This window comes from Mangifera indica, chromosome 6, assembly GCF_011075055.1.
Source record: "Mangifera indica cultivar Alphonso chromosome 6, CATAS_Mindica_2.1, whole genome shotgun sequence".
Classification (NCBI taxonomy): Eukaryota; Viridiplantae; Streptophyta; class Magnoliopsida; order Sapindales; family Anacardiaceae; genus Mangifera; species Mangifera indica.
The window spans coordinates 7,401,772-7,426,083 of record NC_058142.1 but is presented as its reverse complement, the minus strand read 5'-3'; the positions used below and the strand labels follow the sequence as shown (position 1 = coordinate 7,426,083).

The following is a 24,312-nucleotide window of genomic DNA, read 5'->3' as shown; positions in this document are numbered from 1 at the left end:
GGTGTTGTAACACCTCCATGTGGACAATTAGTGGCTCCATTGTCAAACAAGGAAAGTGAAAATCAATCCTTTGATCCTAAGGGATGTATCATCCATAGTGAAGCCTCCAAATGTACGAATCATGTTTTAAACTCATTTTAATTGCATATATAACAATCCATTGATCCTAAGGGACGTCTTTGTAATCTTTTTATTATGTCTTTGGATGCTTCCATTTTTGTTTATATGTTTTAAACGAGATCACAATTTTTCATAAATCTCCACTTGATGTATTAGATATGTGATATAATTCTTTATAATTATTTCATGAAACCCTAATAGAACACTTTTCTAAAGGTAAATAACATAATCGTAGACATAAGTTTTTAAAAAATGAATTGGCACTATAATAAATATACAATTTAGTTCATAAACTATGTTAAAATTTTCTATTATCTTCGTAATTCTCTCTCATATTTTAAGTTGTGTTTAATCATTGATATAGTACGCAAATATATAAACCTTGCATCATAACGGATGAAAATTTTACAAAAAGTTGAAAAGCTGAGCATATAATTCATGTAAGACATTACAGGGCTTTTGTATCTTTTGTCAAAGTGAGAAGGCAAATATAAAGAGCAAAAGTTTCATTCAAGAAACCAAATCTAATACATATATAAGGATTAAAATCACTCATCAATCCAACCGAAAAAGCCCTTTCATTTCTTCCATTTTCACCACTTAGCTCCTACACGATACAGCACAAAGTCCAATAACAACATTTCACATTTTCATTGCACTCACTTGTGATCAATTACTTGCGATGGCAAGCAATCTCCGTGGGCCCTGCTTGTCTCGCTAGCTGATAACATTAAAGAAAAACATCAAATTTTATCAGTAAAAATACTTAAATTTACTTTTATGGGTAATAACACAAACAGTTCAGCTCAGACACCTGAAAATAAGCTTCAAGTTTCTTCTTCAGTGTTGCATATTCCTTCTTCAGTTGCTGGAAAGTCCTTATGCATCTGCAATCGCAAAGCAAACACATAGTTTAAAAAACTGTTAAGAAAGACCATTTTTCTAGTATTGTCAAACTGTTCATATATATTACAATTATTACCCTTCTCCATTTCCTGCCTTGCAATATTCTCTAAACTGTGTGCTTTCAGCTTTCACCTTTTTGGCTCCAATGCTGCACCCAATAGGAAAGAATGTTTTTATAAAGTTGTTGTGATAAAAACCAACACAGAATATACTTGATATATACACTTTATTTATTTTTATTAGATATCTTAATTATAATAATCATCAACAATGTTAATTAGTAATTAATTACCTTGAGCTGCTTCCCTTAAACTGATGCATATATCCATCTAACTTGTTAAAGTCAGGAGGGTTCTTCTCCCTGCAAATAATAATTAACAACATTAATTAGTGTTTAATTTATCATTAGTTAAAATAATAGAGAAGATTGATGTATTTATAAACTCACATTGCCTGGTCTATATTAGTGATTAGCCTGGCTGAATCTCGGTAATACAATGTAACAACTTCCTCTACAAAATTAGGGTTAGCATCATCTTGAAGCTCCTCCAACTGGATGAACTGTTCATCAAGGTATCCCTGAAAATCCCCCAAAAATCAGTTTCAATCTCAAACTAAAAAAAATATACATAAACACCACCTCTCACATATAACATGTACTAGATCAAGCTAAATTCAATCTTCAACTCGAATTTAACAGAAAAACTTGTGCATGAGCACTAAATGTAGATCAAAGAGAAAGATCCAAAGTTGAAAATTTTGTTTACAGAAAACTCTGGAGTTATGTATTATAATTAATGTGGCTTGAAATGAATTACATGCAAATTTACCTAAAGTAGAGAAACTTTCTGCAAGTGCATATTGTAAATGTGAAGAAGAAGAAGAAGAAGAGGAATATTATAACTAAACCTGATCAAAGAGAGACTGTCTCATGGCTGCAAGTTGTCTTCGAAGTTGCTGGTTTCTTTCCATTTGATACAAAAGGAAATGTTGGAGAAAGGAAAGAAAAGAAAAGTTGAGAGAGAGAAAGAAAGAAGGTTTGAGTGAGTTAGATAATGCAATAAAATGAAAGCCAAGAAGGGTTTATATAGTAGAGAGAATAGAGAAGGGAGATTTCAGAATCTAATTAAATTAATAGAAATATATTTATCGAATTTGTTTTTGTGGGAATTGGGAGATAAGCATTCTCATTCTGATAGGTTATTAAAATAATAATATCGGATGAAATTTGTTCATGAACTTGACATGTAGACTGTAGTTGTATTTATGTGGAAAGAAGCTGATTTTATAGCGTTTTATTTACTCAATCCCCAAGATTCTAGCTTAATTATTATGAATGAAAGCATGATATATATTTTTCTAATTAATAAACCTCGTTTTCGAATAATCAATCGCTAATCAGAAGAGATTAATGGAAAGGAGGAAGCTTAAAGTTGAATCAAATATATTCTTTTATACATAATGAGTACTAATTTAAATTTAGTGAGTTAAGTCAAATAGAAACAGCTTCTTTTGATTGCCTGACAATGACATAAATAATTCACAACAAAAACTATCTTCTAATATTGGAATTTATTATGCCCAAAAGACTTGTTCCCACATTGGGTTTGTTATATTTTCAAATTAATATCGGTTAAAAATTAAAAATTGAAACACTCTCATATGAATTATTAAAATTAATAGAACTAATTTTATTTTCTCCCTAGGTTTAAAAAACTAATAATTTTTCTTAAGATTAAACTTTGAAATATTTTTTTTTTCTAGAGTTTCTTTCTTTTCTTTTTCTCTTTATTGGTGTCATCTTCAATCGGCTTCTTTCTCCCTCTCCTTTTTCAGTGCCATATCCAAACGAAGACATACAGGTAAATGTTTAGATTTTTGATATTTCATAGGTATCAATTTGATAATATAACAACTCGTGAGTGGGAATAAATCCTTTGGCCGTTTATTATTATATTACATGATTTAGGCCAAAGGACTATTTCCCACCCAAGGATTGTTGTTTTTCTAAGTATTCCCCTTTTAACTTTGAAAATTTCAAATACTCACCTATGAACAGTTAAATTTAACGATATTAAAGGTAAAATCGTTATTTTATCTATAATATTAAAAATAAACCAAAATATAATCTCTTTTTCCTCTCCTAAACTTTGAAAACTAAAAGTTTTCCTCCAACTGAAGTTTTAAAAAATGACAGTTTCCCCCCATGGTTTGGTTTCCAAATCTCTGACGCTAAATCTGACAACATTGATGGTCGTCTATCCCTCATGAAGCTTCCTCTCCCTCCGGTGGTCTCTCTCCACCCATTTGGACATCCGTTCGACGTTGATCTTCTTATGAAAGACGAAGAGCTTCATCGGGGAAAACGAAGAGCTTCGTCTTCCCCGACGAAACTCTTCATCTCCCGTTGTCTTTCAAGTCTCATTTGACGCTGATCGACCGTCCAAATGGGTGGAAAGAGACCATCGGAGGGAGAGAAAGCTTCGAGAGGGATAAACAGTCGGCAATGACACAAAATTTGGCGTTAGAGATTTGAAAACCAAATCCTAGGGGGAAACTGTCATTTTTTTAAACTTAGATTGAGAGAAAAATTTTAGTTTTTAAAATTTAGGGAGGGAAAAAGAGATAAAATTTTAAGAGGTTAGGATTTCGTTAAATTTAATTGCTCATAGGTGTGTATTTGAGATTTTCAAAGTTAAAAGAGAGATACTTGAAAATACAGCAATCCTTAGAGGGGGGGGGGGGGGGGGGGGGGGGGGGGAATAGTCCTTTGGCCGGCCCATGATTTAACCCAAAGCTACCATGAATATAATGGCTGTCAAACTACATGTGGTTTATTATATAATTGATTAAATGAAATACTTTTTTGTTTACCAAATTTAATCACCATTGTCTATATGTAGAAACATTCGTACGGATGGGTCATTTACTTATGAAATTTGGAATAACGTTATCATATTGAAAAGGCTTCGAAAAAAATTAATAGAGAAAGCTGTTTGATTCTACAAAAAGATCAATCATGTACGGTCATCCCTTTCCTAATTAGTTAATACTTGTTTAAGTTGCTAATCAACCTCTCTAATCAAAATTCTCAACTCAGGATTAAAATAGTAATTAATGAAGAAATTTAGTTGCATCAATACTCCAGTTAGTTGAAAATTTGAAATCGATCAAGATTCACCAATGTGATTAGAGTTAACAATTTTGTAACACAACTCATTAGTCTAATATAATACAATACATACAAAATTGGGTTTCAATTAAGCTATTTTTTACATAAATTCTAACCCGAGACACGTTTGGGTGAACTCTTCTACAAATCAAACCATGTTTAGATTAACCTTCTACAGCTCAACCACAAGTCAAATGTTTAAAAAAATTTGGCAAATTAATATATTTATCGGTGACGCCTCTACTATAATTAATTTCAAGTATCTATATAAAACAACTTATATTTAACAGAGTATAATTGTAGAACATGATTATAAGAATAATTAATTTTTTAATAATTAATTTTTTATAAATTTGGTGCAGTTTTTTATTATTATTATATTATGATTAATCATTAAATAATTACAATGGTTCGATTTACTTTAGTTTTTACATTAAAAAAATAAAAAATTCGTTTTGGTGGTTGGTTAAATGATCTAAAAATATGATTATAATATACAATTAAATTATTTATATAAATTATCTTAAATTTGTCATAATTAATTATTTAATTTAATAATCTAATAATATGGATCATGCGTATAGGTACTTGATTATATTTTATGTAATGTTAATTGGTGTGCTTTTTAATTCATTCCCCTTATTGTATTTATATGTTTGCATATTTATTTTATGTATGTTTGTTAATTAATGGAACTAGATTTTTCTTACTTAAGATCTTTATAAGCAACATACTAAAAAAGCATGTAGTGAGATTACAATTAAGTAATTTAATTTTGACAAAATATGCCGTTAGTTGTCAAAACATACCAAATAAGTAGAAACGAATGATATTTTGATTCAATATAACTTATTTCTTAAATGGATTAATACACATTGTATCAACTCGATCATATAATAGGTTTTATTCAGGTGAGTGTTTTTAACATAATTCTAATTTGGATCCAACTTGCGTTTAAAAGTGTTTTGACCCCAAACACGAAAAGAAAATATTCATTTGCATTAACTAGAAGCTCTAAATGTGATGTATAAGTGCAACACTTCGATATAATTTTTTATTCCTAATAAATTGGATTGCAAAAAAGAGTCTCGTCTCTTCAAATGTTTTCTTTATGTTTTTTGAAATTCTTTCTAAGTTTAAAAAAATTCTAGAATGTGATTTTTGGAAAGCTTTAGCTCCTCGTTTTTTTTGTTTCCGAACTTTACCCCCGTTTTACTTAAAAAAGGAAAGATAACTCCGGACTATATCTAATCCTATTCTAAATTTGGAGAAGAATCCTTCCATCACATCATATAATTAACCCACCTTTCTAGCATGAATTCTTTGAAGTATCTCAAAAAAAAAAAAAAAAATACAACTTGAAATGCAAAATAACTATTATTCTTTAATATGGGCATTTAGGTTATAAGGAGTTCAAAAATACAACTATGGTCTAATATTATAATCTTTAACAAAAAAAAAAAAGATATTTAGCAATGTAGAATCATATAATATTGGCAAGGACTTGTTCCCACTCGAGGTTTGATGCATTCTCAAACTCTCACCCTCAACTTTTCAAAAACTCAAATACCTACTCATCATTTATTTTTTATTACATTTCTAAGTTATTTGTAAGGGTAAAAATGTCATTCAATAGTAGTATTAAAAAAGCATAATTATTTGATCTCATTTCTTTCCAGTTTTGAAAATTAATAATTTCATTCTAGACTTAACTTTTTCAATTTGAAAAATGACTTTTTCCCCCCAATCCCTAAGATTTTCTTTTTTGCCCTCTCTGACCACCCTCTTGGTCTCCGACGACTCTCTCTGCCCATCCTAACCCTTGGCCAACACTTTCTCTCTCTCCTTGATGGTATTTAAAAAAAATGTAGAATCATGTATGTAATATAATTAAACAAAATTGGGTCGATATCTCACCCTTTTCTTTTTCTTTTTCTTTTCCTTTTTTTTTTTAATTTTAAGTTAAGAGTATATACTAGTTGATGGTTGGAGCATAGAGCATTATAATAAATGAACAATTGCCGTTGGTGGATTTGTTCCTCAAAATTGATTCCAAGTTCTACATCAAAATAAATCATGTGGTGACGAATCTCTTGATAGATATATTTTTTAATTTCTTAAGATATGGTTTAGTTTTAAATTTTTTCATCAATCAAAATTTTTATAAATATACATATAATATTGGGAATGAAATATAAAAAGACTTCTCAAAATTAAAAAAAAAAAAATTATGCACATATTCTTAAGTTCTTATATCATCAGTTACTTGAAGGCGATGCTGCGTTGCAGATACTGTGACAAATTCTTGGTGACAGCCACATTCCTCACCGTAAATAAAGAATCATCTAGTCATTGGGTCCCATGATCAAAAGGTGTTGATAGCAAAAACGACTACTTTTCACATCAATTTTTTTTTTTTTTTTTTATACATGTGGAGAATCAAATTTGGCTTTACAAAAGTCAGCTAGTTTTCACTATTCACAATTTGTTTATTCAGATCACGTGCCTTTAAGGATCTCTTGTTCAGTGGTCACGTGACTTTATAAGAAAAGAGGGATATTTTTAGGGGTAGAAATTGAAATATATGGGTTGGGAATGGTTGGATTCTTTTTTTAGCAATATTATACTTATTTATTTTAAATATATAAATAAATATATTATCATATAATTAAATATTATTTTTTAATTTAAAATTACTCATTCATATAATGATATATATTAAATGAATATTTATTTGCATAACTAAAGTGAATACTCATTTGTATAATTAAAGTGAATACGTATAATTTTATTATCTTTTGTAACAAAGAACTGCACCAGAATTAGACTATTTTTTTAGAGTCAAACTAATCATATTAAACAGGTTAAACCCCAAATCTAATGATCGGTCTCACAACCATTGGATCAGATAAATTAAAAGTTTAATTTTGATACATAATTACAAGAGACTTGAACCAAGTAAGTTCAATTATATGAGTAAATAATTTGGGTTTAATTCAATTTGTTTAAATTCAAAACCCTAATGAGTAGCACTATATACACAAATTTATGCGAAAATGATGATATATTATTATTCCATTGAATAATTTTAAATTAAAGATTAATTAATACCCAATGATATGATGACATATCATCATTTGTGTATATTATTTTATTGTTATACATAAACATAGTTTTAAGATAAAATTATAAAACTAATATATCCATATTTATTCTTATTTAAAACTAATAAGACAAATTTATATTTCATTCAAACAACTTTGGTTATATCTTAATCAGCCCAAAATGGGGTTTTGGAATATCATAAATCTTTCTTTTTTGCAATAATTGAATGAATGAAGAGAAGACATATGAAAGGCAATATATAAAGAAGAAGTTGCATATACTTGTTTAAGCTCTCCATGTGGATCAAACAATTCCATTTTTTTCCCATTAAAATTTGTTCAGAATGAAATTGTTTAATTGAAGTAAGAAAAAGATCCTTGATTGAGTGGAAAGCTAGCAAAGATATGGTGGGGAGAGAATAAAAATGAACAGAAAACACCAAAAGGAAAAGAATAATCTACAAACCCGAAAGAGGAAAACCCAAAAATCAAAATCAAAATAATGATTGGCATAAAACAACTTTACCTGCAAATTTTATCAAGATGTTATAAAGGAAACAAGTGTAAGAGAAGAGATTCCCACTTCATTCCTCTGCCAATGCCATGCACAGACAATATACACAAGTGAAAGCACAAAGCAGAAATAAATGTTTTTATTGTTTTTGTTTTGTTGTACTACTTTCTCAAATGGTGTGGGTGGAGCAGGATCAGAATATGATTTCGTGTTTATTTCTGGCACAGATTGTGATTCTTTTTTCTTATCACTGTCTCCTATGTTGATAAGAATCCCACCCTAGGCACAAGTCATCACTACGTACCAACTGCTACTAGTTTTTTTTTTTCCTTCAGTTTGCTTCTAAATCAAACCCTAAAAATATATATAACAAATTTGCATCTGCATATTAGAGATGACATATTTGTTTCTATTGTTGCGAGCTTTCCCATTTTTGTCAGCCCAGTAGAAATTTTTCATTTTGAGACAAAACTACGAGGGTGAGCTTCACCCAAGCGTCCTTCACTCAAAACAAGTGCACATCAGGGCTCAGTGCTGAAGAATATGGTAATTAAAAGAATATTAATGATAATGAATAAATAATACAACACATTTCGGCGATAACAGCTGTGATATCGATAGCTATCAACACAATTTCTAGTGAAAATGATCCTGCTCCATGTGTCTATCAATGTGCCGCTAATTTGTGTAGAGTTAAGAATCATATAAAGGGGATATATTCAAAATTTAGGCACTCTTGTCGAGTTCATAGTCATGGCTGTCAATTACTTTGAACCTTCCAAATCACTTTGCCGGTAACTATGACATAAGCACGCGGTTGGGATTTGATGGTATCGCTGAATTATACGTTTATAGGAAATTCATTTTCAGTAAACAGAAGCCAGGAGAAACACTTTGTTCTGATTCTTGGCAAATATATCAGGCAAAATGAATTGAATGTCAACAAGGGCAAATGGATTCAAGCACAAGAAAGGAACAATAGTTTGTGTAATGCTATTTGGGTTGAAAAGAAGCATGCTAATGTTGCCACATAAAAGAAATTGCTGCTTGCCGGACCCTCTCGAAAAACATCCCTTTTCACTTATCAAGAATGTGCTTCTGCGAATAAACCATACTTGTGGGCATTGATGCAATCATACACAAGTTAGCTTTACGATTGCTTTGTCACTAACCTTTATGTAGATATTCTCCTTGTAGCATCAATTCTGCTCATCTCAATAAGAATCCATTCAATCGCACTATAGGCAGCTTTTGCTTCATCCGCCAAAATTATATCCAAATAAACTGAATGAGACTTGATCCTCGTAGCAAATTTGGAAAAGGAAGAACCAAGCAAAAGATCCTATAGCCACCATATGAGTGATGATTTAACATCAGCCAAACAAGGAAAATAAATTCTGAATAACTTTTGAGAGAGAGCCATGATAGTGCCAAGCGCATAGTGGTTAAGATTTTAATAAGCAAATGGATAGCTCATGCCTCATGCAAATAATTCTAAATATATTAAATAATGAGAACCAGGACAAAATTAAATACATGTGTCTGAGCAGATTATCTATAAGAAAGTAGAGGATTAGGATTCAAGAAATCGTGTGCTCAAAATGCATGAAGCTGAGAGATGAGGTCTTTGCTCTACCAAGAGGAAGATCTTGATATTTATGCAGTTTATTTCCTGGACTACCAGCAAACTGCATGGTTTAATATAAAAAATGAAACTCAGTCGTCTGTTGAATGTGAGTTTGATGCCTTTGAAGAAACTAAATTTTGACCTATTTCCAGCTTGCTACAGATTATTTGAATCTTAGCAAATTAATGCCACAGTCGAACACCCAGTAAATTCTGGAAGTCCGGTCAATATGAAAGGGTAGCTGATCTTGAAGTTAACAGCAGAAAAAATACTTAGTTTCCCCTCTCCATAGATCTGAAATACATGTTGGCACTTGAAAAGTTAAAATCTAGCCTAATGATCGATTCACAATTATATAAGACAAAAGATTAATTTTAATATATTATCAATAAATTTCAAATTTATACTTTCATCGTATAGAACTTGCAACAATACTCTAATTGATTTGACACAATTGTATAGTCCAACATCATTTAAGTGCCCTATGTTTATATGTGCATCATAATAAATAAAAAGAGGGATAAAATAGTGTGTAAATGATCTATATTTCTGTATAATATACCTGCCTGATCAGTTCTATCTACTAAATCTTATCTTTGTTCTGTATTTGCAAAATAAAATCAGTTAACCATTCACTAATAATGCGGTCTTCATCATACCAGGATTTCTTCCCTTTCAACACCCTTCCTCAAGTTGACTCATTGATAACTTTGTTGGGCATAGATTATGTTTCTACTATGTACAAAATCAACAGTTTGCGAAATGTAAAACTAAACTCCTGCCATTATTAGTGATGATTTGCTATAGGATAATTCACTGAAATGTCCTTTGAATGAAATGTCTTTCAGGTGATACGAATTCAGAATATACTGGTGTGTGTGTGTTGAAATTTGTTCATCTTTGGGACCTCTTAAAAAGCTCAATATGAACATCCTACCATTAAAAATGTAACTAGTATGGAAGAAGAGTTACAAGACTTTCGGACCACTTTTAACTTCTTTGTTAACTGCCTTAAGCAGTTACATGGAATAATATAATATAGGTCATGCAAAACTCATCCGACTAATAAGTTTCTCTTACCCACTTCTACATGCTTAGTTTTATCTTGAAGAGCCAAAGTATAAGCGATTAAAAAACTGTTTGATTGTCACAGTAAGCTTTCATAGGTAGAGAAGCAGAAACCTTTGGGGTATTTGATTTGAGTAATATTTTATTATTAAAATTAGAATATTATTTTGAGGATTATTGAGTACAAATTATTACTCTATTTGATAAAATTTAGTAAATATAAATAATTATTGTGTTTGGTTAGAGGTAATAAAAGAATATTAATATATATTTTTTATTTAAATAGCATTGGATATAATTATTCTAAAATATTTTTTTATATTATTTGTTATATTAATTGAAAATAAGATTATTTTTATTCTAAAAAACTTAATAAATAAGGATGTAGATATAATAAAATCAATATTAGCTTATTAATTTTTAATACCTAAAATAAAGGTGATAATTAAATTACCTCTTTTATTACCTATCATATCACCATCAGAAATATTAAATTATCGAAATATTTTATTATTTATAAATTAAACAAAATAATATAAAAAATAAACAATAGATTAGTAGAATAATCTTGATAAACCTCTAATCAAATGCCCTCTAGTTTTCTAATATTCTCTTAATTCCACTTTTGAAATACAACTAGCTACTACATTTTGTTTCTAACATCTTCACGGTACTAGATTTAACCAATAATTTAATAGTAGGTTAAATCAGGTAATTGTTCAGTTGAACCGTGAACTAATAAGACGATCGATTCCATGGCGGGTCCAATTTTAAAAACACTGCATAGGAGTGATAGATAAATTAAATTTACCAATCAGCCCTACGTTGCTTCATATTCACAACACTTTTAAGCTTAGGTAGGTTGCAAATTCAAGTTTGGTTCAAGGGGTGTTTCAACAGCCATGCAACCGAGTAAATATGTTTCTCCAAATAATTCCATCAAATATTTTTGTTCACTAAAAAATATGCCTACCTTGAATCTCACAAACTCCATATGGAGGAATTACTTTAGTGAACCCAAATCTTTAATTTCAAAGTCTCTAACTAGATTTTCCTTCAGATGTTGCAACTTTATCTAATCACTACCTATTACAATTATATAATCTACATTTAAATAGCAACTTTCTCATCCTTTCAATACTTGTAAAATTGGCTTTGGCGGTAACCCATGTCCTTTGACAACCTTCTCAAAACATTCAAATCAAGCCCCTAATTAGTAAATATGGGAACAGAAAAAAAAATGATATAAGTATAATATAATAAATGATAAAAAATATATTTATAAAAAGATAGTTATAAAATTGGGATATTGAAAAAATATGAAACATATATATACGAGTTTAATATAACACCGTCGATAATACGTTTCTAAAATACGACAATACCAAATATAATTTTAACACTTTTCATAGATTTTTTAGTAAATAATTTAAATATAAAGTATTTAATTAACTATTAAACCTAATATAACATAATATATAATTAAAATTCAGTATTATAAAAAAAATTATCAAGAGAAAGTAGAAATTTGAATAACAAAAAGTTGAGTTTTTTGTTTTGTATAGTTATAACATTGTCATAATTAATTGAAAATGTAAAGAATATTTTTATACTTTAAAAAATTATTTAAAAAAACAGAAAATATTTAAAAAAAAAAACAAAAATACGTGTTTAAAATAGAAACATATAGAATTTGGGTTCAAAAATTTAAAACATCGTATTTAAAATATGAATTAAATAAAAATGTAAATAATTGGTATTTTTACTAACTAGGATCAAGCCTTTGGAGACTACTTAAAGAATTCTTCAACCAACAAGCCATCCTTTTGCCAATCCTTTGTTAGAAATCAAATGGAGGACTCATAAAGACATCCTCTTCCAAATCTCTATTTAAAAAGTCTTTTTTACATCTAACTGGTAGTACATAGGCCAATTAAAATTTACAACAATAGATAACTGAACACATATAGAAGTGATCTATGCAACTCGAGCGAAGATTTCTTTATAATCAATTCCATAGGCTTGAGTAAAATCTTTTTCCACAGGCCATTTCTTGTGTCTTTCTGTACTTTCATCAGCCTTGCATTTAATAGTGAAAGCCTACTTACATCCTACTGTCTTCTTATCCCTCGAGAAATGAACAACTTCCCATGTGATAATTTTTTTAAGTGCCTTCATCTCTTCTATCACAGCTAATTATCTCTAATTTGATTCATCAATAACTTCTTAAATATTCCTTGGGATAGAAGGATGAGAAATTTTAATATTCCTTGGGATAGAAGGATGAGAAATTTTAAAGGGAAAGACTATGTTTAGTAGACAACTTGCGATATGACACATATTTTGATATTGAATAGTTAGTACAAGTTTAAATACCTTTTCGAATAACAATGGAGAGATTTAAAAATGAAATTTTATAATCGAAAGATTCATCAAATGACGAAATCAATAGGAGTAGATATACTTAGAATACCTAAAAAACCATTTTCAATAAAACTCTAATAAGCATTCTATTTATTAAGAACAATATTATACGTATCTAGTTTTTGATACACAAATATATACACACATGATATATCATCATGTAATTGGTTTTTTTTTTATCCTTAATTTATAATCTCTTAATTATTTAATGACACATATTAAGTATATACATATTTCTGTATATAAAATAGATATATATAACTTTATTGATTTATTAAATAAACAAAGGTTAGAATGACATCTCACCAAAAATGTTTTAGAACAATTCATAAAAAAAACATAATTGCACAAGCCATTTCTAGTAAATGTTTATATTTTCTCTCAGTAATATCATTTTGTCAAAGGGTATCTCTCAGTAAATGTCAGGTGTGATCAAATGCTCCTGAATCAATGACCCATTGAGTAGAATTTAATAAACAAGATAAGGCTCTATAAGTACTACATGTATGAGCAAGGGAATTTCAGTCAGCAGCTTAAGAAATTGATCCATCTGCTCCTTATTGAAAGCACTAGTTGCCTCGAATTCATTTGTAGAAGTCTCCTTGCTTGTTGCTCTTCCAATTTGCAGGATTGTTGTGAATCTTTCAACAAGTTTCATTGGTATGACGTAGCCTATTACAGAAGTCACACACACCAAACATTAGCCTCAAATACATTAATGGTCAAACCTTCTATTTAACTGTGAAGAGGTTTCCTTCCAATCATCAAATGTTTGCAACTCTCCTCATGCTGAACTTCAAAAAAAAAAACATCACGAATCTATGGAAGAGGTTGTCGGCTGGATTTTTCCTCTTACTTCATCAAACTCCATGTTAGGTTCCCACTCCCTTGAATGTCCATTCAAACAGGACTGGGACTAGCTTAAAAAATTACTACCATTTAGTCTAATTGCAGTAAATTAGAGGGATGCTTGTTGTTGGGGTAATATGGCTTGTTTGAATTTCTGGGTCTGTAGCAAGAGTATCTTCAAACGTAATATCAAACATGGTGGTGAAAATAAAAGGTTAAAGGTTGAGAAGTAGAAGGTCAATCAAAGGATCAAGTCCCAAAAACCATGTATACTTGAGAAGCAGCAGCACAACCAAGGGCTTTAGGGTTTCTTATGTACAATCAGAATTGAAAACTAGCTCTGGTATAATAAAAACAGGAATAAAATAGCGGGTACTTATATAGGAGATTTACCTACCACTAAACTCTACTAAATCCATATATTTAAAATATTCTACGTATCTCTTTCTATATTTACAAAATAAAATAAGTTAACCATTCCCTAAGTAATCTGGCCCTTATCACACTAAAATTTCTTTCCTTCCAATATGATTTTTTTCCCTTCATAAATGAGGTTTAGCAAGGGGAACTAGGTGTTCAATCAGAGAATCCGGTAATCCAGATGCATAAACATGCAGCATGATTCCTATTAATCTCCTATTTCACAATTATCCTGGTGCTGAACAGCAAGAACATAGATCAACTCAGCGAAATTTATTTCGTAAATCAAATTTTTTCATCAAAGGTCCTGTTTTCTGCTTATAGTTTCCTTACTCTCTTGTGTCTCCATTAGAATCTAAAGAGTTAAGTTCTGTGAAGGAAATAATTTAAGTCTGCTACAAGTAGAATTTTTATGTTGATGCTTATGCATCATAAAAAACTACAAAAATAATGGTGAAACCCATTTTCACCAAGCTTTCCATAAAAAAATCAGCTAAAACGAAGGGTAAACCTGCATATACCAGATAATGTTGCCTAATAAAAGCTAGCTTCCAGAAAATGAAATTTAGAATATGAAAAATTTGTAAACTGAAACTCAAGGAACAGAACCTAACTAAAACAAATCTCTATCCAGATTTTAAACTTAACTATTCTAAAATTCTTAACCCTTATTGCACTAGCTTGCCAGCCTCCATTTTGCACTCATGTTGGACAAAATCATTAGCCTAAAACGTACAATATTCCCAACTTGCATCTACATAACTTATTCAGGAGTGATTGAAAACAAATAGAGACATCACTTGCAACTAAATCTTCATCACTAACCTTATATTCTGGTCATCTCTATATTTCTATATTCCTATTCATCCGAATCTCACTTGTGTATGATTTATGACAATGGCAATTGAAAGCAACCTTTTCCATTCAGAATGCAGCAATAGATCAATACTTTAAATGAAACAAAAGATTGAGACTCTTCCACAGAGTAATAATAGAGAATAAGATATGGAGGTCCAAATATGTAGGTCATCTATTGGAAATAGTTCAAGTACAACTTTGTTTGTCCAGAGTTAGTTATACCATCACATTAACAGCTTATAGTAACATACTACTTTTACCATCACATTAACATGACTAGGCCAACAGCGAACAATTCCTTCTCTTCCTTCCCTCTGGAAAAGGTGGAAGCCAGGTTTCTTTTTCATCCCTGTTGGAAAATAAAAACCAACTGATTAATTTACAGAATTTGATATGTTCCACTAATAGAAAATAAAAGTGCTAATATGTAAATGTAAAACTTCGGAGATCTTCACGATTTAAAGGAGATGAGTGTTTTATGTCTAGAGATATGTAATTCAGACATTTTAACCAGTCCAGTCAGTATTAAACAAAAGATGGAGCCAAGAGTTAGCAATAAAATATCACAGTAACTATAAATTAAAGTGATAAACAAAATACAAGCATCAAAGTTGCACAGCTGCCAACAGAAGTTCAAAACTCTTCACCACATAAAAGAATAAGTCAATTAGCTATATAGTGGACCTCATGACAAGCATCTTGATGTCTCAAATTCAATATATATGAAGTTCATAAATTATTTCTAAAACAGAAGCCAGTTGGACGAGTGGAATGGAGCAGAGCAAGAAAAAGAAGAAAGAACCTTTTTCGAAGCTTTTGATGAGGCCTTCTCCGAGGAAGTTTCAGGTCAACAACAACAACAGAGACATTGTCACAAGTGTATGCCTTTAGAGCTTGCTTCAGTAGTTCTTCAGCAACATTAAAGGCTGGAGGAAGGGATGAAGGGTCATCTTTTCTTGGCTGTCTACGTCGGTACCTAAATCCTTCATGAGCCAACCTTACAGCAGTATCATTAGACAAGACATCCCAAAGTCCATCACTTGCCAAAATCAAGAACTCGTCATCTTCAGTTCTAGTTTTGAAAGTAACTTCTGGCACTGAAATAACCCATGGTTTCAAATCATGATCACCTGGAACTCAGACATACCAAATGGGGATTATTAGATCTACAGTTTAACATATCTTAATAATAAAATAACTAAAATGCCTCAATCTTTGAAATTGAATTAATAAAATTATTCTGTCAAACATGCAGCGAACTACAATCTAATTGTAGCTCAAGAAAGGAAGAAAGAAAAGGGAAAAAACAATTGTAAAGTAACAGTCAGAAATAATTTGGTTCTGACAACAATTGTAATTGAAAGAATCTTAGGAGAGAGGCAATTAAAGTCTCTTAACTTACACAATAGAAACAGAAAAACTGGACCTTTAAATAGGCAAAATAATAGAAGCTCATACCAAATAAAACCTAAGGAGAGAGATCAAACCATCTTTGGAAGTAAATGGGATGTCTTAAATAAATGTGCATAGTATATAATTATAACAAGCATATAAATGTGCTTTTGAATAAATATTAACAGATAGATATAATGAAATGTGTGAGGAGATAAAAAAAAAAACTTTGCACCGCATTTGTTGTATATGCTTGCCCACAAAAGCCTGCCACATTGAGAAATTACAAAGTGTAGGTCCTCAAGAAAACTTTCATAAATGTATGAAGGTCTATACTAAAACTTATCATCCTAGCAAAGTAGAAATATTACCAACATCTCAAACTGGATACAATGTCAATCCTTCATGTACATAGTAGGCCTTATATATGCTGGTGGCAGTTAGAATCAGCCCTAAAGAAAAATAGACGCACAACCACAGAAGAAAGCTACATTTATAGCAAGTTTAATGTTGCGGTCTGGGTCAGCTCTATGCTCTTTTTAAAAGCTCAGGAGTTCTTTTCAATTATGTAGTATTGTTGCTGCATAATTTATCCTCTCCCATGAGAGAAAAAAATTTAAATGCACTGCAAGGTTATCCATAACGTGGAAAAGATGATAGTACCTGTGGAAAAACAAAATAATTCACATTGCAAAAACTAAAAGTCATATAGGGTAAAAGAAATACCTATTGCTCTTGAAATATTAAGAACCCCCTCAACCCTTAAGCAGCCCCACAGCACAATTTTGCCCCCTTTATCCCTAATCCTTGCTAGTTCATCTTCTCTTTCAAGCTGCAAAAGAGGCAAAAACTCATCTCTGATGAGTGAATATTGTAGTATATATGTACACACAGTCAGAGAGTCAATTTTAGTGCAAGTGGATTAAAATATCTCAATATCATATTAATAAGCATTATCCTCAGGTAGTCCCTGAACACCTAAAAGCATGCAGAATTCCATCCTAAAATTTGTACAATTCCATGCAGTTGCTGACATGAGCTGCTCAATACTTACATCTAAAACATTAATGGTACTGCACTGTCAAATGCAAGTCTAAAACACAGAAGAATAATGTCTCTGTCACTTCTAGATGTAGAACATATCTACATAAAAATGATGTCATGGAAAGCTTGAAATTGGCTAAATTAAAATTTCACACTAATGTTGAGAAAAAGAAAGGGGAAGAAATCAAGTGAAAAATTAGTGAAGAGACCTTGTGATCAATTGTCATGGGATTGCTTGCTTCCCACGGCAAAGAACAACCCTGGAGTCACCAACATTTGCAGCAATGATCTGGCAGGGTGACAAAATCACCACCAAAGCTGTTGAGCCAACTGAGTATGGTGCTAATGACATGTCTTTGAAAGCCTCATCTGCCCTTTCATAAGCCTTGCACAATGCAACCTCCCATCTCTTACACCAACCATCTTCGTCAGTTCCTTTCTCCCACTCCTCTGCTACCATTTTATGGAGCTCATTTGCACAAAAGTTACTTACCTGAAAATCACCATCCAAACAATGAAAAAAGCCCACTTTAATTTGATGTGCATTTGCAGTTACATGGTCACCAACAAAGTAAAAACAATTTGCTTCAGACAATGCTGTTTTGGTTACAGGAACAGACAAGATTTGTTATGTAGGGCAGTATACTCATCGGAAATAACTTATTGATGAATTTGAAATATTTGAAAACAATAACCATGTCACACAATTTAGAAGCAAGAACGTAGAAGTAGTTTGCGCAGATAAAATTAGATTTGAAACACAGGATTTGAACATTTCGGGAAGAATTTGATATTTCAAACAAAATATCCAGTGCCAAAATAAAATGGTAAAAGCTATGTAGTTTTTTTATGTGATCCTATTAATTTTTTTCTCCTCAAATAGAAAGATGCAAACAGAAGATCATAGATATTATTTTCCACTTTATTGTTTTGAAAAGTATACCATATAGATCTCAATTAGTACATAATCTAAAGATAAAAATGCAATTTAGACCCTAGTGTCAAAAATAAAAATAAAAACAAAAGGGAGAGGGAGAGAGAAAGAGAAATTATAGATGAAGCAATCTAATATTAAATAAGATGACAAGATGATTAAAAAGGAAATGAAGAACCTTTAAGAGGTTGCAAGGCTAATAGGCATCCTCAAAAACCAACTTGGTGATAGAAAAACCAAATGAGAAGGTTCGAAAATCATTGAAATAAAATGAAAGTGTCCAAAAAAAATTTTCTATACACACAATAGAAATCACGAAGATATTAAAAATGAAACCAAAAGCACTCTATATAAGCTAATATTTAAGCGTGTAACATAATCAACGTGTTATGAACACCAAATAGAAATTACTTTTGTAAACTGACATATAAAAAAAGGTTCGGAAGACCTTTATGAAAACTAATTTTTTAATTACCAGACTGAGCCTTACCCGATTAGAGGCTTGGTCTCCTTCCAGAATTTTCCTAGTGTGATCGGTTGGACTTATGGTCAGACCAGAAATAAAACATTGTTTAAATATGCAAATGTTTATAATATACCATGAATGAAACTTGCGGTCTATTGGTTTTGTCCATGCTATACAAATGCTGAAATACAGGTTTGAGTCATAGCATTTGCAAAAACATTTGCAAAAAGTGTGCTAACGTCAACATGAAATCATACTAACATTGGCATAGCCTTGAATCACGGTGAAATCAATGGTTGAATTGCGAAACGACATGGTTAACCCAAATAAACTGCAGTTTAAAGCAATCTAATGGCTAAATCAGTTAGACTGCTCACCTAAATCAAACTAGCCTATGGATTTCAATCAAACCGATCCCACTAGCCAATCTGGCCCAATATTCATAATCATAATAAAAAATAGCCTACTCCCAAATTTAACCGATGTGGGACACTTTGGATTGTAAGGTAACATGCATACCATTATTAGTGGTCAATTTCTCCAATGGCTTCACCACAATCAAACACTTCAAAAAGATCGTTTTTCCTTTTCTTATCCCATAGTTCAAACATGTTTAAAGAAAAATGCATCCCAATTTGTTGAATCATTAATAGATGGTGTCATTTCAAAGAAGTAAATATTATTAACAACCTTGTAATAGTTGAATAGTAATTACTTCAGCCACCAAAAGGCTACATTTTTTGTTTATAGCTAGGATGTGACTTTCATCAAGAATTAGCATTCGTCCTTAATCCCAATTCTTCATTTGCCAATTTCATAAATAAAACTCAAGTTAATGATTCTTATTGATTTTCATCATTGGCACTACACTTATCTTATATACTCTCCCCTACTCTATCGTTCAAGGGCATTTTCATCCATGTTCACTTCATTGGACTTTCAGATATATCATCAAGATGTTACCATCCTTGATAGAAGTGCTAAAATAAGCAATCTCATTACAATAGGTAATGGCAACATGCTATCTATATTGGTGAATTTGCTAAAATACTACTCAAGGTCATGATGCAATCGTATGATGAGAATCAATATCTTTCCATCACAAGAATAATAAGCTTGCATTGGGATATAGAACCAAACACGACTACATCTTTCGGTCATGAGTAATAAGATTGTTATGGAGTAAGTGAACATATTCAGTTCACAATCACTATCATTGTCCACGAGACAAACACTTGGCAAGGGCTAGTTTGACATGTCAACACTTTTCTTCAAAAAACAATACATACTCGTCATTGTTTCAAAAAGGTTTAGGATTATCAAGAAGCCCCTTTAAGTAAGTCCAAAAAGATGGCTTGGGCAAACACAAATTTCAATATTTCACTACACAAATTTTAACTTGGGAATAGAGAACCAAAATCCATGAATTTTTCTTATACCTACTCTTTTGGTTCTTTTTACTTCATTGATGCAAACAACTTTAGTGTAATTTATTAATTAATTTCTTATCCTTGGCTATTCCCCTCCTCGTACTCATATAAAGGCATCAAAATTAAAATCTTCAAGCGAAGTCTAGGGAAGTTAAATAGCTCCATATATCCTATTCAAACTCTAAATTGTGTGATTTCTCATTTACTCCTAACGGATCACTTCAAGAGTTCACTTAGCTAGTGTTCTCTACAATGTCACTACAAAATTTCTTTGGTCTTCAACATCGTATATTATTCAAATGGTAATTAAATGATAAGCTTGGTATTTTATCTTTTTTAATTATTTTGTCAAAAAAAGTATTAAAAATCTTTAATAATTTATTAAATGGAAAGAAAACCTTTAACAAAAGCAAACAATGATACACTTATATTTTATGAAAAAATGGCATTTTGCTACAAAGATAAAAGCATATATGAATGGAAATGACGATACTGAACAATCAATAAAGAATTATGAGATGATAGCATTATTCACCAAATTGAGCATAAAAATACCATAATTAATAATCAAAAGCTTTCAACTTAAGCACACTCATTTTCTTAGCATGATAAGCTCGACATCCAAGACAATGCTATAGCTTACATGACAAGTCTCATTAATAATGACTTCTCCATGCATTTATACAAAAATGTAATGCATGGTTAACTTCCCCAACCATGACTTGAACAGTTGACAACATAGAGCTTCTCTTCAAACATGGTCCTGACAAATAGACACAACTTTGACAACGTTTATGACCTGATGTTCTCCTCCATCTTCATAAGGCTTGTAGTTGAAACTAAGATATCTCCATCAACAAATTTAAAGCTGAAATATAATAATGAATTTATGAAGGAGAAATAACAGATAGTGGAGCAACAAGTATTCCCCTTCATATCCCATTTGTAAGCTTATATATAGTCATTTCTATCAAGAAGTTCCTTTGAGGACACCACAATTAAGCACTGATTATCCTCATAACTAAAATTGCATCAACCTGTGTTGATGCAATGAATCTTGGCTCATATATGCGCATCTCAAAGTGTAAATATGCGCCTATGGGATTCATTAAGTAACTTGGTCAAATGTAGGAACTATAATCTTTCATTAACATAAGCATCAAGAAAGTAATAAATGAAATCATAGGTAAACAATTAACACTACCATCACGTAAACAAGGGGGATTCTAAATCTTAATCAACAACAAGTGCAAGTGGAGAACTTAAATTAAATATATTAGACTACATCAAAGCCCAAAATCTTAAATTGTTTTGCTTCAAACCTCCTAAATCGACCAAACATATTTTCCAAAAAAACTCAAGCATGTTGAAAGAGAGAAAAGCATTCAATTGGAAATAAAACAGGGCTAATTTTTAGAAATGGAAATATGACTGTCCGAATATAGCAAAGTGACTAGGTCCAATCCTCAAGCAAGTAATAGGTAATGGAAGAATTTACATTAGTAGTATTAGGTAGTGTTTTAGACACTAATCAAAGCCCTTAAATAATTGAAAACGCTCAATCGATCAATAGGTTGTTATGGGAAAAAACTCTTTTAAGACAGAAAACACTTGGAAAGTAATTATACATTTAAATGAGAAAACACTTGAAGAAATTTTGCAAAACACTTCACAGGTGCTTTCGGGAAAGCAGTTTGAAGAGTTTTTGCCAAAAACTCTTATAATACGAAAGCATTTATAAGAAGTCTTTGCATTCATTAGAGAAAGTTTAAAAAAAAAAAAAAATTATCCATTACAGCAGCGGAATCTCAACAATAAAACTAACTATAACTCCATTCTAAGTTTTCCATCCAAACATAGCATAACGGGGCATTCATAATTATCAGATACAACACCAATCATTTAAATTAATGTACTATCTTACTTGTTCCGACGTTCATGGTAAAAGACTCAGAGTGTCCTCTTTAGCATCTCGTCTCTTTTTCTTTCCTTTAACCTCTCTTTTTTCTCGGAAACCAAACGCGGAGTAAATGAACCTATCGTTAAGATTTTCATTAGATTTAACGAGGTTGAGGGTAAACAAGTAAATGAACCTATCAATCCTTGGACGACCACTGCACGAATCCTCCCCTGCAGGTCCAAATTCCAATCCCTCCCAACGGCCCTTATTCTCACAGCCTGGCCCGGCGTCTCAGCCCCTTCCCCTAACTAGTCAATCACTTCACCGTCACATCACAGCCTGGTGTCGAACAGCTACCGCACCTCGGAGCAGCTAGCATCCGCTGCCGCGACTCAAAGCTGCGTGCCCTTCTTTCTTCATCCCCCAAACTACATTTTCTTCTTTTTTTTAATTTTATATTGAGTCTTGTTGATTTGTGATCGTTATAAATGTTTTCATTTTGATGATAGGTTGATCGTATGGAAATCTAAGAAATCCAATTCAAAAATTAATGATTATAAAGAGTGCAGACTGATTTTTGGTGGCTGTTTTGCTATCATTGATGGTAGGCTTTGTTATGTTATGCTAGGGTAGACAGTGGCTGTGTTGCTGTTGCAAACTAGATCGGAGACGACCGCGTTTTGGGAAGAACCGAAGTCATTCATGAAACGCACCGTTCCCGCCAAGCGGCGATGCCGTTTTACTATGAATTACAAAAACGGTCGGAATTTGTTTGGGTTGCCGATTGTTGTAGTTGAGTTTCTATAATAGAATGGGCCTAGGCTCCATTCACTGAAACAAAATCCTCCAACGGTGAAGCCCACACCGTCCAAGGGCTCTTTGCCTTGCCAAGACAACAACGACCATCTTGTCTGGACGTACACGTGGACCTTGAAGGTGGCAAAGTGGGGCCCAGATGACCAATTTCGAAGAAAACAAAGAACCGAGCCACCAGAACAGAGAAAACGTTCGCGTAGTTTCTCCCATTGGATTATCCACTTGTCATAACAACGCTTATCTGTCACATTCCTAAGCTGACAGATCGGTGTGACAGACCACTTTTAACGTCATTATTAGAGTTAAATATACTACTTTTTTTTTGAAATACTATTTATTTAAATAATAAAAATAAAAATTTTGTAGACTCCACGTGCAGCTTTACAGCATGCAGGAATTGGATTCTTTGAAAACAAAAAATAAATAAATAAATAAATAAAACTTGATGTTGAAATCGAATTACAAGGAAGATTATGTCTGGGGATGAGCCAATAACGAGTCAAAATTTGACCAGTTATGACTGCAGGACTCTGAAACTTTATCAGAAACTGACTGAAGTGTGTAAGTTTATCATTTTCTGAAGAAAATGGCTATGCATGTTTTCGAAGCCCAAAAATTTACACAAACAAGATCAAAGCAATTTATGAAACAATAATTAGAAAACAAAAATCAAACTGTTCTTCATCTTTGCATGCAAGAGTAGAAAAATAATTAAGTTACCTAAATATGATAATTAAGTTACCTGAGGACCGCCATGGCCGTCGAACACTCCGAAGAAGTGGATAGGCGACTTCTGCTGGGCGTACTTACAGGCCGGCGCGGTGCAGCCGCCGAATTCATTGCACGTAAGCTTCATGAAGGCGGGATAAACAGCCACATTGTCCTCCATTGACTGTCTATATCCTTGATCATAAATCTTCCCCCATGACACTCCCTTATTTTTCCTCCCCAAGCACCATTTCCACGCCTCATGCTCCTTCGCCTTGCTTCCGCCATCACCACCTGGTGCCGCAGTGACGCCATCAGCCTCGATCATTAGGGTATCGGGGGTGGTTTCAACGGCTGGGAGGACAGTTTCGTGGGTGGTTTTGGCTTCTGGGAGGGCAGCTTTCGGGATGGTTTCGAGCTGGGATTGTCCGGAGACGTTAGTGTTTGCCATTGATGGGAGTAAGCCAAAAGTAAACAAGAGAGTAAGAGAGTGAAGGTAACGGTGGGAGAGAAGTTTTATGAGTTTATGAAGAAGAATTCGCAGTTACGCGTGGAATGGG

General features: G+C 32.0%; 1 protein-coding gene and 1 pseudogene across 1 annotated transcript; both read right to left on the bottom strand.

Annotated features, from left to right (window-relative positions):
- Nucleotides 1–549: 549 nt before the first annotated feature.
- On the bottom strand, nucleotides 550–2,077 carry LOC123219792 (histidine-containing phosphotransfer protein 4-like). Its single transcript, XM_044641778.1, has 6 exons — nucleotides 1,936–2,077; nucleotides 1,475–1,605; nucleotides 1,319–1,387; nucleotides 1,103–1,174; nucleotides 935–1,007; nucleotides 550–841 (listed from the first exon to the last, which is right to left on the bottom strand). Exons 1-6 carry the CDS (start codon nucleotides 1,996–1,998, stop codon nucleotides 794–796), a joined length of 456 nt encoding a protein of 151 aa, XP_044497713.1. The 5' UTR covers nucleotides 1,999–2,077; the 3' UTR covers nucleotides 550–793.
- A 13,133-nt stretch (nucleotides 2,078–15,210) lies between these two features.
- On the bottom strand, nucleotides 15,211–24,203 carry LOC123218995 (annotated as a pseudogene).
- Between the last annotated feature and the right edge of the window lie 109 nt (nucleotides 24,204–24,312).

Excerpts from the sequence above, each read along its gene's own strand:
- LOC123219792 (XM_044641778.1), bottom strand. The coding sequence starts at position 1,998 with ATGGAAAGAAACCAGCAACTTCGAAGACAACTTGCAGCCATGAGACAG. Across the intron at positions 1,606-1,935 it reads GACAGTCTCTCTTTGATCAG|GGATACCTTGATGAACAGTT; the intron begins GTTTAGTTATAA and ends GGGGATTTTCAG. Across the intron at positions 1,388-1,474 it reads ACTAATATAGACCAGGCAAT|GGAGAAGAACCCTCCTGACT; the intron begins GTGAGTTTATAA and ends TATTATTTGCAG.